The following is a 24,400-nucleotide window of genomic DNA, read 5'->3' on the forward strand; positions in this document are numbered from 1 at the left end:
TTTAAAAAACCCCAAACAAACAGTGGGTTAGATGTTCTTTAGTAGTCTTTCTCATGGCAGACTGTTCTCATTGATATGATTTGTGAGTACCCTCCCCTGCTTTGCTGCAGCAGAGGAGGACAGTTAATAAAGAAGCTCATCTTGTTCAGACTATTTTATTTTAATGGTGGGGGATCTTAGAAACCAGTTTCTTCTCTATTTATAGAGCTCCCTGCCTGCAATGTGCAATAGGCTTACTCTGAACAGAGGGACTGCTGCTTGATTGTGGTTATTTTGACTGCACAGTTTGAAAGACATACTGCTCACAGTGTGACACTGAGGAGATTAACAGCATTTAATTTTTCGTAGAATTTGTTTTGCTTCAACTGAAATAGGTCTCATTATTTTGCTGAAAATCACCTGACTTTTATGCCCTCCACAAGTGAAATATTAAACTGTTTTTTTCCCTTCAAGGAAACTGCCTGCAAATTTTATTGCTGGCTTTGTTTCTTATAAGAACCAGTTCAATGAGCCAAATTGGCCATTAGCAGTTGTGCCTTTCGAATAGTGAGGGAATAAGTATTCCAACTGGAGGACAAACATGTTAGTGGCATTTTGATAAGGGTGAAAAAAAATCAAACATGAATGTAGTCTTCTTCAAGACGTTGCCCTAAAAGTCTGAATGCATTTTTAAGATCTTTTCTCTTAGACTGTAATCAGAGATACACTTAAGGCAACTAATGAAGGGATTATAGAAAAAAAATTATCCAAATTGTCTCTTTGGGTTGTATGTTGCACCATATTTGTAGGAAATTCTGCTTTGATACTGCAACAGCTTTAATAATTCTTCCTCATTAACATCAAAAGGAAACCTAAAAGAATGAGAAGTCATAAGAACTTCTGAGAGAAAATTGCTATGAAAAATTCCTAATTTAAAGAAAATTAGTAATAGAAGGCATTAGGATCAAATGAAAAACTAATATTTTCTTGCAGAAAAGGGACATTTTAGGGATTCAAGCAAATATTCTGGTTGAAAATAATTTGCTAGAAATAGACATAAAATGTGACTCAGCTTTCTTCTGCCCTTGTTGTTATCCCAATTTATGAACATTTACCTGTTTTCATGAATCATGACATTCAAAATTAAGATTGGATCCAAGACCTAATACAAAAGTACTTTGCACAGACCGTAAAAGCATGGAGGACAAGATTACTTGTAATATTCAGAGAAGGAAAAAGGTATAATAGGAACCACAAAAACAGCCACCTCTGCATGATGAATATCTGTTTTCAAAGTTTGGTAAGAAATTTGCAGTGACAAGGCTAAGAAGTTTATTTCCTGTTATCTGGAGCAGGAAATATTTTGGCTGTGGCAGCTTCAAGGAGCTGCTCCTGGCTCAGCAGAACCTCCACTCCCTGGAGTGACTCTGTAGGTGCATCTGGAGGCTGCAGTTCCTTGCATGGCATAGGAGACCAATCTCACTTCTGCAAGGTTGCACTGTGGATGTGCAAATGTGAAATGTGAAAACGGTTTTCCAGTCTTGTCTATATAGTGTGGCCACATTACATCAAAATTTTGTGAATCTAGCAAGCTACAGCCTCAAGAAGAAAGAGGATGATGTATGCAAAACTTATTTTTTAAAGACAGCTACCGACAATATGGGTAGGATATTCATGTTCTAAACACTTTCTCAACAGGTAGACAGGATTTTTTTCTATGGCTTGAAGATATGTTAATTTCTTCATCATGTTTCAGAACAGTAAAAGACTACAGTCAGGAAGGTATTTAAAGACTGTTTATGTCCTTTTAGTGTTGGACAGGACTTCAGGCACTTTTAAATCTTCTGGAATTAAAAAGGGGGTAAAGTGAGGGTTTTGAACTGAGCTGTTTTGAATAACAGCTCTTGGTGAAATGGTATCTTGAATATAAGCAGGCCCTTAGATACTGAAAAGTGCACTTAAAATATTATATTAGATTTTTTAAAACTCTGAAAGGCTTTACACTATCTGCCTAGTAAAACTTCTCAGTTTAGTATCAACTGAATGCCCAAGCATAGCTCTTTTTAATTTTAGATCATAGGGAATTACACAAATGCATCAATGGAAATAAGTAGAAAATGTGACTGTTCTTAGCCTTAGAAAATATGGTCAGGAATAATAAAAGATGCTTACTATCACAAACCTCATAAGAGAATCTCTCTCCTTCTTTCTTCTGCTCAGTGGATTGCAAGTCAAAGGCATTAGACAAAGACAATGACACATTACAGACAAAACGTACCAATACATAAAAAGCAAAGTATACTCCAATACAAACATTAATATAAAGCTGGCACTACAGATTGCAACACAAAACACCCAGTGCTGATAGAACATTACAGATCATTAGCATGTGTCTGTGAAATAGCATTATGTCATTCCAGTATTGTCAGGACAGTAAATAGGTCTTGTAGAATTTTTTTTTAAACATTTTTATTTTCTTTGTAAGTAGAAGTGAAAGCTTTGGCTAGGTTGCAAACATGGTGCTAATGATCTCTAAGGAACTTTGAATTAATCAGGAAACAGATATGACTCACCTCCTTCCCTCCCATGGACTCAAACATTTTCTCAAGCTGGACTCTTAATTGCTGAATGTTGTTCATCAAGATGCAGGCCTACAGAGAGAGCATCAAATGTGAGATTGTGCACCCCAATTCTTCAGCAGCCCTACATTCATAGAATTATAGAACCATTAAGGTTGGAAAAGATTTCTAAGACCATCTTCATGTATACAGCTGTGTGCTTTAGAGGAACTTCCTGTGCACTGCTGCCTCTCCTTCCTCCTTTACTGATCCTTCTCTTTGCTCAGCCTGTGACAGCCCACTAAGAGCAGTGCTGCCCCACAGGGAACTGGACACCATCTCCCAGTCAGCTGGACAGGTTTCAGATCCCAGAATTTCACATCCTGAGCTGTCCCAGGTAGCTTCTACTCACCTAATACAGTTACATCTGGTGGATTAATGCAAGCATGGAGAGCAGAGGCAACAATGATCAAAGTGCTTTGGGAGTGACAATAGGCTGCAGGAAAGGGGTTGCCACACTCCTTCCTAGACCCAGCCTTTGAAGAAAACTATGACAACACTGTAACCCAGATAATGGCTGATGCTTAAGTATTTTAATAAATCAAGAGGCAGTTCTGTTAATAACAGAAAAATATTTTAGAAATATGCATCTTTGCATTACTTGAAAAGCTGGTGAATAAATTAGGCAATAGAACTCTCTAATCATATTATTTTAGTCTAGACATGTTGCTGTTTATGCTAATTTTTAAAAGACAGAACACTCTGTGAAAGAGCTGCTGTACAAAAGACAGCAATTTCTGTATTCATATAAGGTTAAAAGTAAAATGTTAATAAAATTAAGGAGCTAGTTACAGAAATCATGGAAGAAAGAATCTATTACTAGAATCTTGTGTACTTAGATGACATTATATGCTGGTTTGTTATGGTGCAGGTGAAGGAATCAGACAATACTTACTAAAAGAACAGTGGCTGGCCAAGGCCTGCGTGTTCTAGTGCATGACTGGATTAATTTAGACACTGAGGAAGGCATTTCAATAAAACACATATACTTTTTTCAGACAAAAATATGGTGATAGAATTGTTACAGTGATTGATACCCATTTGTACCTTTCTCGTTAATAGAATGTTCCAATGTAGGCCTGAAACATGATGGGATCAATAACATGATTTAACTTTTAATTATTAATACATTACTCTTGTAGGAATTTGGTGTCAGGGTACTTCTCAAATGAAGAATTAAAATAGAAATTTGGTCTATCTTCCTACCAGTCAGATTATTCCTTCCCAGTGAACCATGCTGCTCATCCTTCTACAGAATGCAGCTGGCTTTGTACAGCTGAAATGGCACCTCTCTGCTCAACTCCTGAAAAATCCACAAACCCCAATTCTATTCGTCTGTCTACCTTCTATTAATTTACAATCACTAGGATTGTATCCTCCTTTCCTGTACTATTGCCTGACTTCTAACAAATGAATCATTTTGGAAATTATCTGCAATATCAAAAATCAATAATTATGAGAATTATGATTTGTGATGGGGGTATAAGTGGCTGAATATAACATGTTGTTCCAAACAAATGCAAATGCATTTGGCAGTACAGTGAAGCAAGGAGAGAAATACTTCACACTGAAGCAGTTTCAAAGTTTCCTTTGAGGCTGGCCCAGGTGGCTCTTTCAGAGCCTAAGTCTCCCTTGGCTCAATGAAAACTTTGCTATTGTTGTCAAGTAAAGAACATTACCTAAAAACATTCTCATTGTGTTTCATTATCACCTACCCTTCAGAATAGTCAGTGCAGCAGTTTACAGGAATCTAACAGATACAACAACAGGTAAAAGTGAATGGCAAATACAACAGCAGAACTCACATTTGCTTGTAAATGCTGACAGGAGGTGGACATAAGGGGCTGTTTTTACATTAGATAAATATGTTTATGAAAAGCATCTTTGATATGCTTTTATATGAACAGTTTATGTGCACATTTTGTAGTGTTTAGTAAGATTACTAAAAGTATTGATTTGAAAAAGAATACCAAATTCTAATTCGAATCATAAAAAGTATTTGTTTTAATCTCTTCTATCAACTTTAATGCAGATGAACATTTATTGTAGATGAAATTACCAGATCAAATGGAATTTTATTAAGATAAATGTATGTGAGGCAAAAAAAAAGGTTTTTTCTCTCAAAGTCATTTGATACAATACTTTATACCTGGTCTAGTGGAAGGTGTCTCTGCTCACAGCAGAGGTGTGGAAGGAGATATCTTAAAGATCCCTTCCAACCCAAGCCATTCTTTCATTCATAAGAAGATTAATTTCATCTAAGGTCTTCATAAAGATAGGCATACAAGGATAACTTCAGAAATTATTCACTCCAACAATTAAAAAAATCCCATTGGATAGACCAAAAGAATACACAAACAGTTAAGACTTGTTGATTCAACGATTTATTAAAACTCATTTCTTCTAGAAATCAGTGAGCTTTATTTAATATTAACATTAAATTCATGAGAACTCCTAATATTTGATATTTAGCTGCAATAGATGTCTTTCTAAATTCTATTATTGTGTGTATGTTGGTGACCCCTAGACCATCACACTGCTCCTAACTATCTCGAGCACTGGCAGATGTCCAGCACAGGGATGTGACACAAGGACAGCTGAGATCTGTGGTGGGTTAAGGGCTGTACCATTAAAGGTAAACACTCTGAGGATGGGGCTGCAGTTATTGATCCAACTGCATATTGGTGCAGCTGAACAAAACACTACTAAATACAGCATACATTGTGCTAAAACCTGCCTGCCATGGGAGAACTAGCTTTGACTGAACATCAATGATACTGAAAACCAGTTCCCATGAATACTTTTTCTTGGTCTTGTTAAAGTATTGAAAATGTTTCCATTTGTTCAACTACATCTTTAGTGTCTATATCATTTATTTCTGACTCCATGACTATCTGCTCCTTCTTTAGGGACTCCCTTGTAAGCAGTGAGGCAACAAAACAGCACAGTTTTCTTCTCCCTTCTGCAGGGGTAAAGCACAATGAGTGGCAGCAGCAGAAAACTGCACAGGGAATAGTGATCTTAGAAACTCTCCCATGCACAAGGTGATACAAAGAGGCAAGGCAATGCAAAGTAAAAGCCCTAAACAAAGATATTTTCTTCTGTTTGAGAAAAAAGATGCAGATGCATTCACCATGTTCACCATAGTATTGGGCTGTTTCCACAGCATATTTGTAGTCATCTTGTAATTAATTTAGGACTTTGATACTGAAATTATTAACGAGGATTCTTAACTAATTTCACCTATTGGAGCTTTTACAAATTACTGTAAGCAGCTTGAAAACATGCTGACCTCTCTCCATTCATGTCTTTTCATATAAAGAAGTGATTACATTTCCAAAAAGTACAGTAAGTCACTGATAGGTAATTTCTGAAGCAGAAAAAAGCCACAGCTTCTTACTCACCACATTTTCTTTATCACAGTAGGAGCTGAAGTAACTTGAAATAATCGCAGCATACTGAACAAGTACTTTGTTGATAGTCTAGAAGGGGAGAAGGCTTTTAAAAATGGTGAATTTCATAGTGTAAATCAAAAATAATAGAAGAGGTTTGTATAAATGATAGGTTTTACAGGTGCTTACACACACAGTATATTATATTTTTTAGGTATAATATAAACAATCCTGTGAGCACATTTTCAAATCCCTGCACAGCAGACAGTGGGTAGCTCTTAATGTAAAGCGATCTTCTAGCAGAGGTAGTTTAATTTTAGCAGTACTGTTTTTGAGAAGCACTGGGAGCTCTACTCCTTGCAATTTACTACATAATTAATGGAACAGTAGCAAGCTCAAAAAATCCTCCAGGGTGACAATATGTAGACTAGAAATACAATGGAAATATAAGACAAAAGGAGCACCATTCAAAGCCTGGCAATATGAGTTACCTTACAATAATAATGTAAGTAAGCACTCTGCAAATGTAGGATTGTTGCAACGAAAGGAAAGAATTAAATGTAAATGTGAATTTTTTCTAAAGCCAGCGGGACTATAATAGAAATTCAGAACTTGTGAGGAAGTGTAACTATCCAAATAGAAAGCTGGTACAGTTGAATTTATCAAGCAGCAGGTGAATAACTACCATCTCAGGATGTCAAACAAAAATACTTTATTGCCACACCTTGAATTTTTCCTTCACTTGCACTGCCTAATTAGCTAATTGCATTTCACTGAATGGATCAATTAATGGAATTGCAATCAGTTCTCAGCAAGATAAGAATTGATGTATACATGTATGTATAAAATATATAAATGTGAAATCTCAGAGAGGACAAAGCTTCTCAAACTGGTAAACCACTTTGAAAAAGTAGACAAAACCCAGCCTTAAGCCACAGACAGCCTGTCTTTCATGCACTGACTTTAATTTACCTTTGCAAATCTTCTCATTAAATGAGATAGTGCTTCTGGATTAGGACACTCCAATTTCCTAATAATCTCAAAGCTTTGATTGAGCTGTGTGAAGACATCAACCACAGAGCAAGAGAAGAGGGCATGATCTGATGTTTGCTGAAACTAGAGAGAAACATTCAAATGTTAATAGCTGTTCAGAGATCAAAAGTGCATTCATTGATTCTTACATTTCAAATTCCTCCTAGAGTCATAAAAAACAGTAAAGGAAAAAAAGTCTTCCTGCTAATACTAAGAAATGTGGCCTTTCACTTTTCTGATACTTTTGAACTTCTTAAAAATAAAACCAGAATTTTCGTTCATGACTTCATTATCACATCATAGGTTAGTGAAAGGATACCATAGAATAAATTTTTTGGGGATTTAGGCAGAGGGAATTAGAACAGGAATTTCTCTGTAAGGTATCTTCCAAAAGCTGTTATCTCCTGAAGTCTAAGAAGGATGTTGAGGGACCAAAGGTACTTCTGGTTTTGTAAGAATATATGTCTTAATACTTTATTTATTCTCTTCTTTAAAAAGCAAAGGCTCACCCCATCTTTTTTGTCTCTTTCTAGTGCTCCGTGAAGAAATTCCATTGAGACATCTTCATTTTCATCCAGCCACTGTATGACAAATGGTTCAAACCACCTGAAAATTAGAAGTAACTTTGAAAACTAAAGTAGGTAGATTTCATAAAGATCCCAAGAGGAGAGATGTCACGCCACCACACCACCCAGAAGATTGGCACCTTGTGTTTTTATATCTGTTCTAATTGCTAAAAATTTCAACAACCCTGGAAAAATTTTTGTCACAAGAATGCTGCAGCCATCAAAAGGCTTTTCAGGTTTCAGTTTCACAATACTCTCACTGGTGTACCCTGATGATGTAAAATTAGCAGCAGCCAATTCTCTACCAGTGAAGCATGGCAGGTATGTGCCTTCTATCAATATTTGCTCTTTGGTAACATTTATTTTTTTATTTGTATATGAAATAACTTATATGTAACTTTGTTTTAGCAAAAATAAACTGTGTTTTATTTTTCTTTCTTTTATATATATAAAAAAATAAACTAATAGAAGACCTCAAACTATCTCAGCAAACCAGCAGACTTGCAGAACTTGTATACAAGGACAGAACTGAATATATTTATTGCAGAGACAAAGGTGATAACAAAACCAGCAGCTGAGTATTAACCCGATCCAGTAAGAATGATTTCAGTAGTATATCCTGCAGGCATTACAGCTTTATCCAAATTTGGCTATAAACAAATGCAGGGACCTAAAAGTAATACTGCTACTCTTCCCACATCTTATACCTTCCTCAGACATTTTCTGACCAAAGAATTTTGTCATCTCTGAAGACCTGTAGTTACAACAACAGTAGAAACTAATGAAATAGCTAATTGCACATTCAACTCCTCAACCATTTCATTTGACAGATTGAAGAATTAAAGAGAAGGAAGAGCAAAAAGTAGTTGTTGGGGCTACACACCTTGAGATCTTGCACAAACCTGAGCATAAATATTTGACCAAAATAAACCTTGCACAAAGCCTAGAGTCACAGAAGCCTTCCCAAAACACCACTTACAGAGAGTATTCAGGCACTGCATCCTTGAAAGCAGAGAGTTCTCGCACATATTCATTATAAAACCATTTCACTTTGAAGTGTAAATTCATATAATCTGTGCTTTTGCATAATCGCTGCTTTTCATGTTCTGTAATAGGAGAGGAAATAAAAGCACTTAATAGCATTCTAACAGTAAATAACATCCTTGTGCCTCAGTGCACCATGACATAATAATACAGGCTTGCAATTTAAAGCATAATTGATTTGATTTTTCTAGAGGTAGTAATACCCACAGTTTCGATTTTCAGGATCTGAGAACCCTTAGGAAAAAGAAAACAAACCAAAGACCAAACCACAAATTAGGCTTCTCCCCTCTCTTCACTGCAGTGAGAAAAAGCCACAAATTTGCTGACTTCCCATTCTTTAGATCCTTCTTTGGCTGTTATAAAATGGTTAAGCAGCTTTTGAGTGTCAAGCTAGAAAAGACAACCATAGCTGTGTAGTAGCCAGAGGAAGTAACAGCTACAAATGACAGTCCTACATGATTCTGTGGAACCTGTATTCATCAGAGCTAAGGAAAAGAAAGAGGAGAAAACTCCACAGCTCTACACCATCTGATTTATGGCACAAGTAGAAAAGATAGTTTACTAGAGTGTTTTTGAAATTTTTCAAATGGACTTCACCTTCTCAGTGTCCTCCTGTTTTCTATATACTAAATACAGAGATGGAAGTGGGTGGCAGAAATCGTGGAGCTACCTGTAACCATTTTCTGCATTTTTGAAGTCTGATTTAATTTGTTTGGAACAAATGTCCATCTTTGTTCCAGGATTTTGATCCTTGTTTTAGCTTGCATGCTATGCTCTTCACTGTTCACCCAGCCACTGCAGACCTGGGCAGGTCCATTCCTTCTCTCCCTTAGCTAATGACTCTTTATCCTTGCTCAAATATTTCATTTCCTTCTCCCTCAGCATGAAACTAAGGATCCACAAGTTTTGGGCAGAATAATCATACCTTTGTTTACTGCTCACAGCTTCCTAAAATCTCCACAGATCTCATCTGTTTGAGGTGTCATGTCACTTGCACATTTTTCCCTAAGCAAAAGAGTAATTTCTTTTTGCAGCTCCCTTAAAAAATGATCTAATACAGGTGCTCAGCAGGAATGATGTTCTTGTGTAAATATTATGTATTAAGAACTTACTAGTTTCAAGCCTCCTTTTTTGCTCCTTACTTCTGCTTGCTTTGCAACACAGCATTATACAAATTTCATATATTTGGATGGGAACGTAATTTTCTGTAACAGCAGGAGCATCCCATCCTCTGTCATACACTTGAATGTAGCATTGGATTCTGTCAGTGAGAATGCACTGTGAACGACACATTCTGTGTTTTCAGATCTAGCCAGCTACATTAGAAGGAAATGTTTAGTTTTATTATTATGCCAAATCAGCACTCCAGTAGTACACCATGCCATCTGACAAGTGTTTCGGATGCATTTTATTATGCAGTGAGTTCCTAAGTTTTGTGCAAATCAGCTTATGAAGTGCCCCTGTGGGCTTTTATTGCCTTTTTAGCATTGCAGTAACATTTTCACCTTCACTGCCTTTCCATCACACTCAAGAAAAATCACTAAATCAGTTTCTGTCTAAATATTCCATTTATTTATCTTCATGCTACTTGAGAGTACTATGAACTCTCCCCAGCAGAGTATCATTGTTAAACTAGCATTAAACAGGACCACAGAGAGGAAAATGTTGCCTTCTCTCATGGCTCTAAGGAATCTTCATTTTTAGGTAGCAGGTTTTTCACAAACTATTACAGAAAGCTAGATGACAAAACTTTTTCTCTGTAAAAGGTATTCTTACAAGATGGACCAGTCTTTCACTGAGAATAATTATGTTATTGCTATGAAATTCACTGCACATCTACTACTATCCTAGATTGCATCACAAATGAGTGGAATTTCTGAAATGAATAGCACTTTTTTTTTTTCATTCAAGCTTTGCATAAATGGTTATACAATGTAACTTGAGAATGTTTGCTATAGCATCACAAACCAAGGAAATGCTTGTTTCAATTTTAGAAATGAGCTATTGCCGCTAATTGACAAACTTGTCCAGGAGGGTAAAACTTACACATACCATTCACTGATATTTTCTTTTAAGGTTAAGATTTATAGCACATTAAAGATGAGCACAAAAGTAATTCATGAATAATTAAACCTTTTTCTGCAGGCTGTTATGCCTTGTACAGAATATTTAAAGAGCCTCCCAGGATATTATTTCTAGTTACATATAAGTGAAAAATGCATCTAGAATTTCTGACATTAACCTATGAGAACATCAGCAAACACTTCCCATGACCTATGAAGTAATTAAGTATCCATGCATTTTACCTCTCCAGTTCTTATAAACCAAAGAAGGTAACAAACAGGTGCCCAAATGATTCAGCAGTGATAATTTTAACTGGATAATAGATGGGTTTATCCATGGTAACTATGAATTTTGGTTACAAGTGCAGCAACATCACTGTAGTTGCTCTGAATTTAATTAGGACCAGATTAGGAATAGATTGCTTCCTTAATTTCTGAAAAACTAGCACAAGCTAATATAAATGTGAGCCAGCACAGGATACCTGGAAGAATTTTGGAGATCTTTGTCTATTTTCCTTGAGGGAAAGCTAGTACCATGTTTCCCTACACAGACATATCAATTTTGGGCTTTCTGGAAGACAGATGTAGTAGCTGCACAATATAACTCTTTTTTAAAAGATCCACTCTTGCTTTACAAAATGATTATACTACTGAGCCAGTCTGGAACTGAACCTGCCAGTTGTGTGCAAATGTGGTCTCTGGAGAGATGATGACAGAAATACCTGAACATTCTCATAACTGATTCTAGGTAAGGAAATCTCCAGTATAGCAAACCTAATGCTGATAATGTTTTTTTATTTTGTGCTGCTCCTTTTCTGACACATTCCTTGTACTGAGCATCATATTTTTATAAGAATCTACTCATCTAGTATGTTCCATGAGGAAGTCATGTTCAGTTCCCATGCTGGCATGTTGTATTGTATTGTACTGTATTGTCTGAAAAAATGCTGATAAGATTCTTGTAAACTGCAACATCTCTAAACTTTAGCTGTGTGTATGGAGCACTTCAGCTGCTTTGAGGAACTGCAGTTCCAGTAAGTGTAGCTTTTTTACATTGTTGATGCCACTTGGGCTGTGGGGGAATGTCTCCTTAGGGGTGATGCTGTAATGTACACAAGCTTCCACAGCAACACTCTAACTGCAACCACAGTAAAACTTATGGAATTGTTCCATCTCACTGGTATAAATCAAAGAGATGGGAAAACCCTTAAGAAGATCTCCAGTAAGCAACAGCATGGAAGAAAAAATAAAATCTGATCCAATGTTGTTTGTAAGACCAAGAATGAAGAGAGATTGTTTTTAAAAGCTATTACATAGAATGTATCAATATATGCAAAAGAACTTGGTGTGTTATGAAATCAGCACAGACCTGGTGTATCTGGCATGTACTTTAATTGCAGGCAGCAGCTCTTTTAGAGAAAAATTTATAAAGAAACATAATAGGAAGGACTATAATCCAAGGTACTTTCCTCACAGGCCTTGACCAAACAACAGTACTTGAATCACATTTGATTATTTGCTCCATTTTCCAGCAATCGCTGAAGGAAGCTAAGAAGATTTTCTTATAGCTACAAACAAAAGTCATAATTATGACTTACTAAGCAGAAATATCTACATGACACTAACAGCATCACTTCACAAACTGGAATAGAATCTTGTTCACTAGAGAATCCTTTTTTCATTTTAACCTTGAGGTAATAACATCACTCTGAGTTTCCAAGTAATTTTTGATATGTATTAGTTGCTAAAAAAGGAAAAAAGGGTAATCTAACAACCTTCATAAAGGATGAACATGTTAAATATTCAGATAATCAAATTGATATTTTGTTCAACTCTGATTTTCCTTATTTGGGTAGAAAAACTCAGAGCAATTTTTTTCTACATCAGTTTCCAAGCCAATATGTTTTGTAAAAACATATAGTTAAGCTGCTTGAAGGATTCTAGCAAGATGATTTTAAAGTATATTTCAAATCTTTATGAACAAGAACTTCAAGGAAGTTAGTTTGCAAAGAAATGAACAAATTGACCACATATACATAAATATATCTAAAAAAAAAAGTCCAGTTTTCAGGCTTTATAGATAATGTTTCTGGGATTAATAAATACTATAAAGAATATTTATGTGTAGCAAATTAATTACATCACAACCAGCTGGTTTGACTGACAATACATTCTATTGCTGTACAGTTTATTAAACAGAAATGGTTGAGACTAAGCATATGGGATTTGTGTTTGGATTAGCTGCAAATTTTCCCATCAAAACTCAGCTGTTATTTTCAACCATTGTGACATAATTCCATATTATTTGCAATAATTACCTACCAATCTTTCTAGACTGCCAGCTGCTATCTATTTCTTCCAGAACTGCCATTTCAGAAAACATGCTATTTCCAAACTTGCAGTCATATAATTGGGAAGGGTAATTGGGAACACAAAACTGAGTACAGCTAGAGGAACAAAAGCTCTGGTAAGGAATGATATGGACAGGGTGTGAATTGGTATTCCTCCCTCTGAATCACTGTGGAGATGTTACACCAAATGATGCACCTATGTTTTGGATAAAAGTAGAGGTTAATGTTCAATGCACTTGATCCCAGTGCAATTTCCCCACAATACTGGAGCACGTGCTGTGGCACAGCCTTTTTTAATGTGGGCACTATGCTTATTGTGCTCTAGATTTAATCCCTCTACTGCTGAAAGAAACCTGAAGCCTCTGATTGTATGAATGTAACAGCGTACAGGCCACAAATGGAGAAAAAATTTAACTCAAAGTCCGTCACTGATTTAGAAGGAAACATTACATTCTACTAGAATCTCATCCTAGGATTCTTGTACTTTGCTAAAGGCAATGAAAGTCACTGGTTATTAACTGAAATAGACAGTAGAACACAACTAATTGATAATTATGTATAATTTACATTGATTTTTATAATGTGAAATACTACTGACCTTTCCAAAAGGGCTCTTTGTGTCAAGAGGTATATGATAAACCAAAACCTGAAAAACTTCTGTCATTACCTCCTTTTTGGATTACAATTATGTCTAACCCTCCTCTAATTCTCTTTCAAAGTATATTGTATCTGTCACAACAGACTTCTAATCAGCCAATCTTTTCTCTGCATTTACTTGGAAATTTTCATCAAAATGTCTTTGGATGGTTCACAAATATAATGGACTGCACCTGGAACATCTCTGAGGGGTGATGGACCTGTGCAAATGGGAAACTGAAGAAAAAAGAGACCAAGTACACTTGTTAAGGCAACATGAATAAATTAAGAAAGGTAATGTAGATCTTCTTCGAAGGCGTCCTTACTGTGGAGTCATATTTCCTCCCTGGACAGAGGAGCTACTGGAGAAGGTCCAGTGGAGGCCACAAAGATGATCAGGGGTCTGAAGCATCTCTCTTGTGAAGAGAGACTTAGGAGGGGAGCTGGGCCTCTTTAGTCTGGGGAAGAAAAGACTCAGGGGGATCTCATTAATGCATATAAATATCTCTAAGGAGGGTGCCAAGAGGATGGTGCCAGACTTTGTGGTGGTGCCCAGCAATAAACCAAAGATAAATAGCCATAAACTAAAACACAAAAAGTTTCATCTCAGAGTGTGGAAGAACTTTCCATTGAGAATAACAGAGCACTGGAACAGCTTCCCAGGCAGGTGATGCAGCCTCCTTCTCTGGAGACATTCCAAACCTGCCTGGATGCATTCCTATTGTCACCTGCTCCAGGTGACCCTGCCTTCACAGGGGGTTAGGCTGGATGATCTCCACAGGTGCTTGCCAGCCCTAGCAATTCTGCGACAGCGATCAGGGAAGGCAGACAGGCTGTCTTATTGTGAATGATGAGGAAAAATGGATTCGCTGTTCTTTGCCTTCTTACCTGCAGTGGAAGAGGCTAATCAATCCCTGGCTTAATGCAGTGCACTGGAAAAGCTGATGTGACACTGCCCTTTACGTTCAGTGAGCAGCTCTCAAAGCAAGAGGCCATTTGCTCAGTGCTTGCTTTGCCTGACATTTCCCAGCAGCTGCACGAGAGTTCAGGGTCACCTGCTTGGTGTGTAACATGGAGGTGTAACATTGGAGGTAACACGGGAGCTTCAAGGGCATCAAATACCAGTGTCATATACTACTTCAGAGAGGCAACATGTAAGATCATGAGGGATGTATGAACCTGATTCAAACTACCCTATCTTTTACTATGAACATTGCATTTGCCATTTTTTACTCACTGTGTTACATTGTCTAAATGTTTCAGATTACTTAGGCAAATTAACTTTGTTACCTTAACATTACTCAGTTGCTTTTTTACTGCTTATTTGTAGGCCTTATTACTCCTATTAGTCTCATGAATTAATCACTATTTCCAAAGCCAAATACTTCCAACAAAAGTTCCAGAAAAGTGGATGGTTTATCACCAAAAGGTCAATGCAAGATATGTAGCTTGATTATATATAAACTTGCTGTTTTGCTTGCTGCCAAGAAAAGAAAAATGCCAGGAATACAAGTAAATGAATATGATCAACTTCAGTATAAATTTCACCCTTCAGTAGGGTATCAGGCTGAAATTTACATACCATGATACTAAATAGATAATCAAGAACAAACATTTGGAGACAAAATTCTGTCTTTGGATACACATGGCTGCTATTGAATACAAAAGGAAATAAGCACTTGCTTCCAATGAGCAAAATAACTTGAACTGTGCTTTTTTTACTGTTGGTGGAATTTTTGCTTTGTTTATTTATTGGCCATGGAATGTGTAAGGAAATGGAAGCTAAGAATGAAGCAGATGAAATAGTCCATTCTATCTGATATGAGATCTATTATGATAATTAAACCCTGGGGTTCTGAAGAATATGATTGCAATTTCAAATACTTCATACTGACATTTCAACTTCTATTCAAAGTAATAAAATAAGAAAGTAATGAAAGTAATAAATGTAATAAAAGAAGAAAAGTAATGCTAATATAGGAATTCAATTTCATATTGATTAAACTTTCTTAAAACTCTAATATGTATAAAAATTGCAAAACAAAGACAGACTATATCCCTCATCTTTGGAAGTGCTCAAGCCAGGTTGGACTGGGCCCTGAGCAGCCTGGTGTAATGGGTGGTATCCCTGCCCATGGCAGGGGGGGTTGGAACTGAACCCAAACCACTCCATGTTTTTGTGATTTGATGGTATAATCTTGAATCTGGTACAGAACACAGAATAAAGGTAACAAAGAACACTTCAATAGCATTGGAACTTAACTACTGAATACTCAGCTTTGCATCTTCAATATAATTTTTGTGATAGATTTCTTCCATTTACTTATTGCTTAATTAAAAAAAGAGTGTTTTACCATGAAGACCTGATTCTCTGCTTTTTACCTCATCACTAGTATGCAAAGTGAGCATAAAACCTTATCAAATAGGCATGCCTGCATTTCACAAGCAATTAGTAGAATGAAGTACAGACCAGGAGGAATTTGGCAGGAAGAGAAATGTGAGGTTGCACTTAAAAAATTACTTGTCTTCTATCTGGCTCTGCCTGCAAAGGCAAAACCAGAGAGGTGTTCTCTAATTCTTACCCAGAAAATTGCACTTAAGGCTTATTAAAAGATAATGTGGAAACAAGCAGTTTTAACAGATTTATGCTATTCTCCTGGGGGTGGGGGGGAAGCAATATCAAATGCTTAGTTTCAAACTAACACACTTGCCCAGAAGAGAAAATTGACCTCAGATTCTATAGAGAAAAAGGCACAAGTGAATTTCCATAAGTGGAACAGTCCTGAAAGTAAAAGACTGTCTAAGAAAACAGAGACCAGAAGAAGAACACGTAATGTGTGAGGAAAGCTTTAAGTAAAAATGGGCAAGATTAAAGATAGCAGAGGTTGCTTGTTATTTTTAATTTCTTTAACTCAAATATTTGATTCTAGTTAATAAAGAAAGGTATTTCTTTTCCAGGAAAGCTGTTACTGTTTCTCAACGAAAGAAGTCCAAAAAATAAGGGGATTTGTTGTGTGGTTAGCTCACAGAATGCAGGAAGAGGTGCAGCACCTATGCTCCACTGCTGCTGTGCGAGAATCACACAGCTCAACTCTGACAGAGATAAGGGGAAGAAATCCCTCGAGAAAACAAAAGGATGAAAGTTCTCCCCAGCCAGAAGATGCAGAGCTGCACTAAACAATGCAGGTCCTTTTAAGGGATGGTCTGAGGGGACAAAGTCACATTTTTGCTTAGAGGTTTTGTTTGTTTGTGGTTTTTTTCTTCCCCGGCCATAAAATTAGTTCAGACGAAAGACATAAAGCTAGCTTTTGTAAAAACATAAGATGGAATAAAGTGGTATCATCTTAGTGGTAAAGAACTATAATCAAGGATAATAAGAAAGAAGCAGCAAAATATTCTTCTGGGTTGAGATACTTAGAAACTCTGGAGGAGGTCTTGCCTGCCCCTGCTGCTATAGGTGATACACAACCCATTGAGCTGAACAAAACATTTCTCCCTTCAACTCACTCATCTGTGGAAGGGGCATGGCCCTTTGTGAGCTATAGATAACCTGTAACTATTAATCAATGTAGAGTTCATTTAAAGCACCATTTACACTCATAACCTATCCAAGCATGGTGGTACCAGTATAAGCTCACTAACAAAAAATTGCCTCCGTCACAATTAGACAATGTTCAGGAAAAGTTTATTCACAACTTTTTTATAATAAGTAATTGCCTGAGTAAGAGCTAATAATAGCATTTAGGAACAAGAGTTCAAGTACTATTACAAGAGTAATAGTCATTGGTTAGAAAAAGAATAAATAAGGACAGAGCTATCATTATTAAATATATAGGACAATATACACTGCCAGTATTGAGTGCCAAGTTTAAGACTGAGCAATGAAGTCAGGTATTCACTGATGCATTACATTTTTTCTAGCAAATCTGGCACTATGAAAACACCTAGAGTCAGACATAGAGAAACTGGAACTTACTAAGAGTATTATAGACTTGTATTGCAGCACTGCTCATTGTTCTGATGTTGGTTCAATGTGTTAAATCCAAGACCATGGATTAGAGAACAAGGAAATTATGGATATAGCAGTCCCAGTTGCAAGGTTGTGCCATACCAGAGATCTCTGAAGTAGTTCCAAGCAAGATGACACATTGCTACAGCACAATAAGAAGCCATGAAGAAGTATTAACTCTGCCCCTGGGAGAAGATTTATCCACTTCATCTGTCTTAATTACTGGGTCTCATTAACTCCAACAGAACAGTGCCATTTGGCATAGTTGTGGTGCTTTTTAGGCAAGCCTGGATAGCTCTGCTTTGCTCTTGAGAGGTGGATTCTCATACTCAAGAAGCTCATCCCCTCAGGATGTACAGAGGGCTGCTGTTACTAACATCCTTGTCTGTTATGGTGAATAAAGAACATTTCTAACTCCCCTCTTCCTCTAATCACAGCAACATTCTATCTTATCTGCCAAAGGAAGGTTTCACTCCACCTGCAATCTCCTTGATTTTGCCTTTACAGACTCTCTGGATTGCCACAGATGACTCTTAACTCCTCAGGTGTCTGAAAGGATAAGCATGGAATGCATTTGTTGAAAAGTGCTAATGCAGAAATGAGACCAACTAAAATAAAAAGGTTTTATATTTTCATATTGGTGACATCCTGCATTCTTGTGGATGCTTCCTTCTTGTCCTGCACAAAACCTCAGTCTTGCCTTCCCTCACCTCTGTAGCCTCCCTCTAAACCTCTATACTCCATCTTAAGAGGAACTTCGTAAATTGTCAATTTGGAGTGAAAATAAACTTGAAATCTGCCACCAAATGGTGTGACCCTTCTCTGGGCAGCATTAGCCTTTTTGGCTTTTTTTCTATGCTGTCTCTGTGCTCAACATCAACTCTCAGACCTGCCTCTTCTCTTTCAAATCACTTCATCAGTTTCTGTTATGGAAGAAGTATCTGTTAGAAACAAGAAAATAGTATCTTCTTAAGCAGTAAAGACAACAGCAAACCTACATTAAATACATAGAATGGTGGAATGACCATCTCCTTTTCCTATTTTTAAAAGGCCTTTAGAATCTTAGCTCTGCAGGATGCAGACTGCCTATTGCTGTATTTTCAAAGCAGCCAATTAATTTCTGGCCTGATTCTGGTCTTGACTTCTGGCCACTACTAGATTATCATAATAACAGTGATTAGGATGTTCTCTTTCTAACAGACTGAATAGTTTCAGACATTTGATCTGACCTATTCAAAAGTTAGAGATCTGAAAGATCTGAAAAAATAGATTTTTGAGAATAAAGAATTAAAAAAAGATATTTTGCAATTGCATGTCTTATTTCAGTTTATTACTCTCTCATCATCTTTTAACCTTGGCATCTTCATACTTGTAAAGGAAAAGATTTTCTACTATATGAAGTCAGTAACAAATAATATGCACTGGTGGTGAAATTCTCTGTTCTCATTTGTTTTCAGCATAAATACAGAATAATTGGGGGATCAGACAGTACAAAAATATTACCATCCTATATGATCAGATGTTTGTGTAAGCTAAATGCTAAACAACAATCTATAATGAATCATACAAACCACTGATGCTTCATGAATAACCTGCAAAGAAGAAAAACACCCTAAGGAGACCAAATCTAATGAAGACAATTCTCAAAGTGAAACATGTGATACTTTCATGCAAAATCTATGCATGAAAATAACCCATTAGACCAGAGAAAAGAAATATAACTGGTGCAAACTCAATTTGTTAAAGTTTGCCTAAAAAATTTAACACTGTTAAACACTGTGCAAAGGCTAAACATTTTAATTAACTTAAATTGGAAGAAAATCTAGAATGAAATTATGAACTCAATACCAGATTTTAGTACAGTTTTGTTTCCAAGGCATGTCAGCTTGGCACAGTGTAGCCCTGTTCTTGGCAGCTGTGCAGACCTGAACTGTGCTTTGGGATGTCCTGACCTCCCTCACCAAAAAACCAAGTTGTTGCCCCAGTGCCAATGCACTGCCTTGGTACTCAGAGACCTGGCTTTGCTCTTCTTCAGCCACGGCCACGGCCACGGCAGCTGCTGTCCCCTCTGACTTCTCCATGCCACGGCAGCAGCCTCCTTGCTGGAGTGTCCTGGCAAGGACCAAGGGAGGAGAGAAGGCAGAGGGTGTGTGGTGCCAGCTGGTGCCCCTCACAGGACTGCTGGCTTGTTCTACAAGAGGAGGTGGGCAGAGGGCACTGCTGGAGAGCAGCAGGTCTGCAGTGCACACACCCCCGAGCAGATCCAGGAGGGATTCAGCTGTACAGGGAGAGCAGAGGGCCTGAACAGCCGTTCTGAACTGTGCTCAGGAGAAAGAAAAAAGGAATGAAAAGGTGATACTCCAGTGTTTGCTCCAGTGTCTTCCTTTTCGCTGAATTTAAGCTGATGGATGTGGCTGGATGTATTTGTGAATACATAAAGTGGGTAAAACCTGAAACAGGATCTCAGATGAGCTAATCTAATCTTTTTTATCACGAGCAATACTTTTGCAAACAGTGCTGGACCAGTTCATTGCTTCTTGATTGGATGCAGAAAGGAATCAACTTCGTAGCACAAAAGACGCTGCTTCAGGAGATTACTACTAAATTGGAGTAGGGAAAGATTGCAGTCACAGCCCTGGACACTAGGTATGAACAGATGGTAGCCTATGTTAATAACTTGGAAGGAGAGAGTGGCATAGCAGAATGCAATGCATTTTAATGAACTCCATTAAAACCAGGAGGACAAACTGTGAACATATTTAAGAGCTTGCTTCTAATCTTATAGAATGTAAAGAAAAAATATTATTGCCTTCAACAACTGAGTTAAACCCAGTTTGCAGAATATCTATGGAAAGAATCAATAATTCAAATCCCAGGAAAGCTGGGTAGAGGATCAACATACTGATCTGTATTTTGTGACTAGATTTACTGAGGTTCCTGTTTAGGAATGAAATCATAGAAAGTAAAACAGTATACATTTATAATAATTTATACTAATTAAAAAATAATAACTTATACTAATCTCAATTTTCTTAATTGTTATTTATATGCAGGAACTGTTTTCACTAATGATTCTGGAAGCAGCCTAGAATTCCTAATGCCAACAATGGCATTTCCTCTCCTCAGAAAGTCAGTATCCACAGCAACACAGAAATCAGACCATATTCAGAGACTGGTCTGAAAAATATAAAAGTCAAATGCCTTCTACACCTCTCTCTGCAGAATAAGGATTAATATTAACATTAATATTTGTTTCAAAGTCCTGATTCAGTCCAAACATCCACACTTTATATACTGGATAATTAACTCTTTCTTAGAAGATTCTTGTTCTGTTCTTTACAACCAAGAAACAAACCATGGTTTGATCTGAAGCTGCCTTTTGGGAAACCAGCGTGCTCTACTGAACAAATGGAGTGATATTTTGTGAATTATTTTTTTGCAGTGCAGAATGTTTATAGTTCAATGGCTAAAGCACTACAAGCTTAGGGATGTCTGTGTGCAGAGTATAACTACACCCCCAAGGTTATGAGGTCATGGAAATTGGTGGCTATTAGAAATCCTCAGTAATCTGTGCTATCTGTAAGGGAATTACAACACTGAACAGCAGTTTTCTGATAGCTGTTCCTGACTGACAGCCTCTCCAGATAGAAGGTTGTTTCACTGATGGAACCAGGCTTTAATATGAAAGTGGCTTTCACTTGGTCTTCATGTTTCTCAGCTCTTGGAAGCTTTTGCCTTCATTGATCACTCTTAAAGGATGATCTCCTGCCTGACATCCCTTCTCAGACTTGTACTTCTGATTCACTCTGACATGACCACAGAACAGCACTTTGAAACAATACCTTGAACATCTCCTACCCACATCTAAGATGTCTCATGTCTTCTGTTGTTGTTGTACATATTTTAATTACCTTCCTTCCTTTCTTCTCTTTTTCCTCTTCTGTGTTTAGTATGGAAGTTCCACATTCAAATAACACAATTAACAAAATAAAGTAGCACAACAGCAGATGAACAAAACAGTTCTTCCACCAATAGCTGTTCTAGCCATTTATCTTTTCTCTTTCTTTATCATCATGAAAATCTGCCATGTCATCAAAGCACCACTGCACTGATATTACCACATTAGACATTCTGGAGAGAATAATATAGAAGTGTACCTTCAAATACTGGGGGTTTAAATCCTTTATGCCTGTTGAACTGCATTATTTTTTTTAATCTAACCTCATATTGTTTTTTTACCCTTTTCAGACTTGCTCTGTAGTTAGTAGCAGACTTGACTAAAGACAATGCCAGTTTCATGAAGGTATTTTTTACTTGGTTTGCTGCAACAATTGTATTGTGTGTTTGAAACCATCAGTTGAAGACCATTTGCTATATAGAAAAATCCCGTGTATTTTAAAAATGGTTAACCACAATATCTTAAGAGAGAAAATGAAACTGCATTTGATTTGCTGGAATCAGAATGAAAATATCCTGCCTTTTGAACACAAAAAAAATTAATTATAAGTGTGTGCTTCCTCCATAATTTCATTCTGCTAATGATCCTTATGGGCACGTTAGCAATTTTCAGCTAGTGAGAAAAATAGGAGTGTCTACAGTGCTCCCTAGCAAGCACATGTGTGTCTCTTTGGACACTGAATATTTTAATCAGATCTAAGAAGTAGCATTTCAAGTCACAATTCTTTTGTGTTCTTCTTTCACAGATAACTTCATATATTCACAGTGCAATGATTTGATTCATTTTAACCCTTCTTTTTCACTAATTAACAAAGCATCTTAAACAAGTACACCAGAAAGCTCTAATCACACAGAGAAATCTGATGCTAGTATTACTTGCAGTGGAAATTAGTCTTGGTGAACTCACTAGTGTAATTAGTAGTTTGTTCTAATTACCTTCCAGAGCATATTTCATGTCTTGGGCAAAAAGTGTCCACATGATTTCAGCGCTGATTTTTCCCATGTTCAGCTCTTGAGGGAACCTGCAATCAATCACATTACATCAGTTCACCTGCTGCTAGGAATGATGCTTACAGCTGCACAGCAAACAGGCAAATATTTCCACAAAATAATTCCCCTACTATGCACTTATAATATTTTATGTTTTGTAACAATTATATAAACCATCCAACCTTCAAATAAAAACTTCCCTTACGTGACATTTTAAATCAGAAACATTCATCTATCTTGCAGATGATTTCTCAGGTTTAGATAAAGAACATGGAACAGTTGACTTAGAAGTTTAGCAGCCACATGTTTTCCTTAATTCCCTTGTGACACTAGAAAAAAGTAAAGCTTTCTGTGAAGCTATATTGGTTTATATACTCACAGAATCCAATTCACTGAATTTGTTACTTCCACCTTGATTGATGTATGGATAAAATTAAAAAGAATACAACAAGTAGTGAAATTCAGATTTTGATTCAAAATTTTAGTTTTGGTCTCATGCTTTGTGTCATCTTTGAGAAACAGTCCTTTTTAGATACTTTCTGCTATTACCAATTAAGTATTTTTACACAAGTTTTTCATAGGTCCCAGCTGCTTCTTATTCAATGCAAAAGAAAGGCCTTAATCTTTGAGTTACATTTTCACTGCTAGCAACTAGCAAAAGCTGGCATTTTAGTGATCGATACTCTGTTTTTTTGTCACATTTTTTGTCTTAAAAAGAGGCCTGTCTTTAATACAGGTGTGGAACAGACATTAATATGAGCCATTCTCAGGACACAGAGGCAGAGCCAGGCAGGTCAGGCAAATGAAGAGGAGAAAGTAGAACACAGAATCTCCCAGTGGGGTAAAGCAGTTGTTGTTTAAAGTACAGGGGTGCAGTGAGAGCCACACAAATACACCCACAGTTCACCAGGAACACACAAAAAAGGGGAATCTTTTAATGAGGAAATACACAGAGCTGTGTGGCTTTTGTACTGAGGTTATTACATTTTATACTAGCAGGAAATTGGATCCAAAGTATTTTGACCTTTTAGTAAAGCACCAATCAAATTCAGAAAATATACTGTAATAATTTCTGTAAAAATGTAAGAGTTTTTAAGGGTCTTGTTGACACAGAAAGAATGAAAATTATGTGCAACTTTAAAATGGTAGCAGTATGATCTAAGTAATGTATTCATTTTAGAGACCTATTTGACCCTGATCATATCTGCAAAGAAAAAGTGCTTAAACAGCTCATTAACTCTGCCACTTTAATAGGAAGCAGTTGCTCAGTTTACTGAGCCCTCTATGTGCTAATGACTGCTCAGTTAAAGAACTTCATATTAATTCTGTTAAGGCAAAATTAATTTCTGTTCAAAAGCTGAAATGTAATTCAGCTGTCTTAATATCTTTACCTCTAGTCCACTCTGCATTCTCTCTTAGCACCAGACTTGAACTTTGATGGTGTTGCTCTGAGGAAGCTTTTAAAAGCTAATTTAATATTGACACTGTCTTTGGAGCACATTGCAAGGCTGGACATAGGCAAGGCTGGGTTTGATAAGTGATAAATAGATTTGTCTATGTATTTTAACTTGCATGAGCACATGATCACACACACTGCAATTATCAATATTGTTTAAATTAGTTCAACACATCCCACCTGGCATCACTTGGGTGAAGTCTAACACTGATGACAGCTTTTATACTTCTAGCAGACTGGTGGGCATTGCACAGCTCTCAGTCATGGGCATGAGGGAAATACCAGAGATATCCTTGCAGTTCACTAT

At 36.8% G+C, this 24,400-nt stretch overlaps 1 protein-coding gene across 2 annotated transcripts in view; it reads right to left on the minus strand.

Annotated features, from left to right (window-relative positions):
• Nucleotides 1-24,400, minus strand: part of UNC13C (unc-13 homolog C) — a 128,110-nt gene that overhangs the window by 28,705 nt on the left and 75,005 nt on the right. For both annotated transcript variants that reach the window (XM_062501805.1, XM_062501804.1), the window contains 6 exons: nt 22,584-22,669; nt 8,567-8,693; nt 7,531-7,627; nt 6,962-7,105; nt 6,002-6,079; nt 2,553-2,630 (listed from right to left, as the gene is read on the minus strand). In XM_062501805.1, coding sequence (XP_062357789.1) covers nt 2,553-2,630; nt 6,002-6,079; nt 6,962-7,105; nt 7,531-7,627; nt 8,567-8,693; nt 22,584-22,669 — 610 coding nt within the window. The remainder of the gene's footprint in view (nt 1-2,552; nt 2,631-6,001; nt 6,080-6,961; nt 7,106-7,530; nt 7,628-8,566; nt 8,694-22,583; nt 22,670-24,400) is intronic.

The sequence above is a fragment of the Cinclus cinclus genome, chromosome 13 (assembly GCF_963662255.1).
Source record: "Cinclus cinclus chromosome 13, bCinCin1.1, whole genome shotgun sequence".
Classification (NCBI taxonomy): domain Eukaryota; kingdom Metazoa; phylum Chordata; class Aves; order Passeriformes; family Cinclidae; genus Cinclus; species Cinclus cinclus.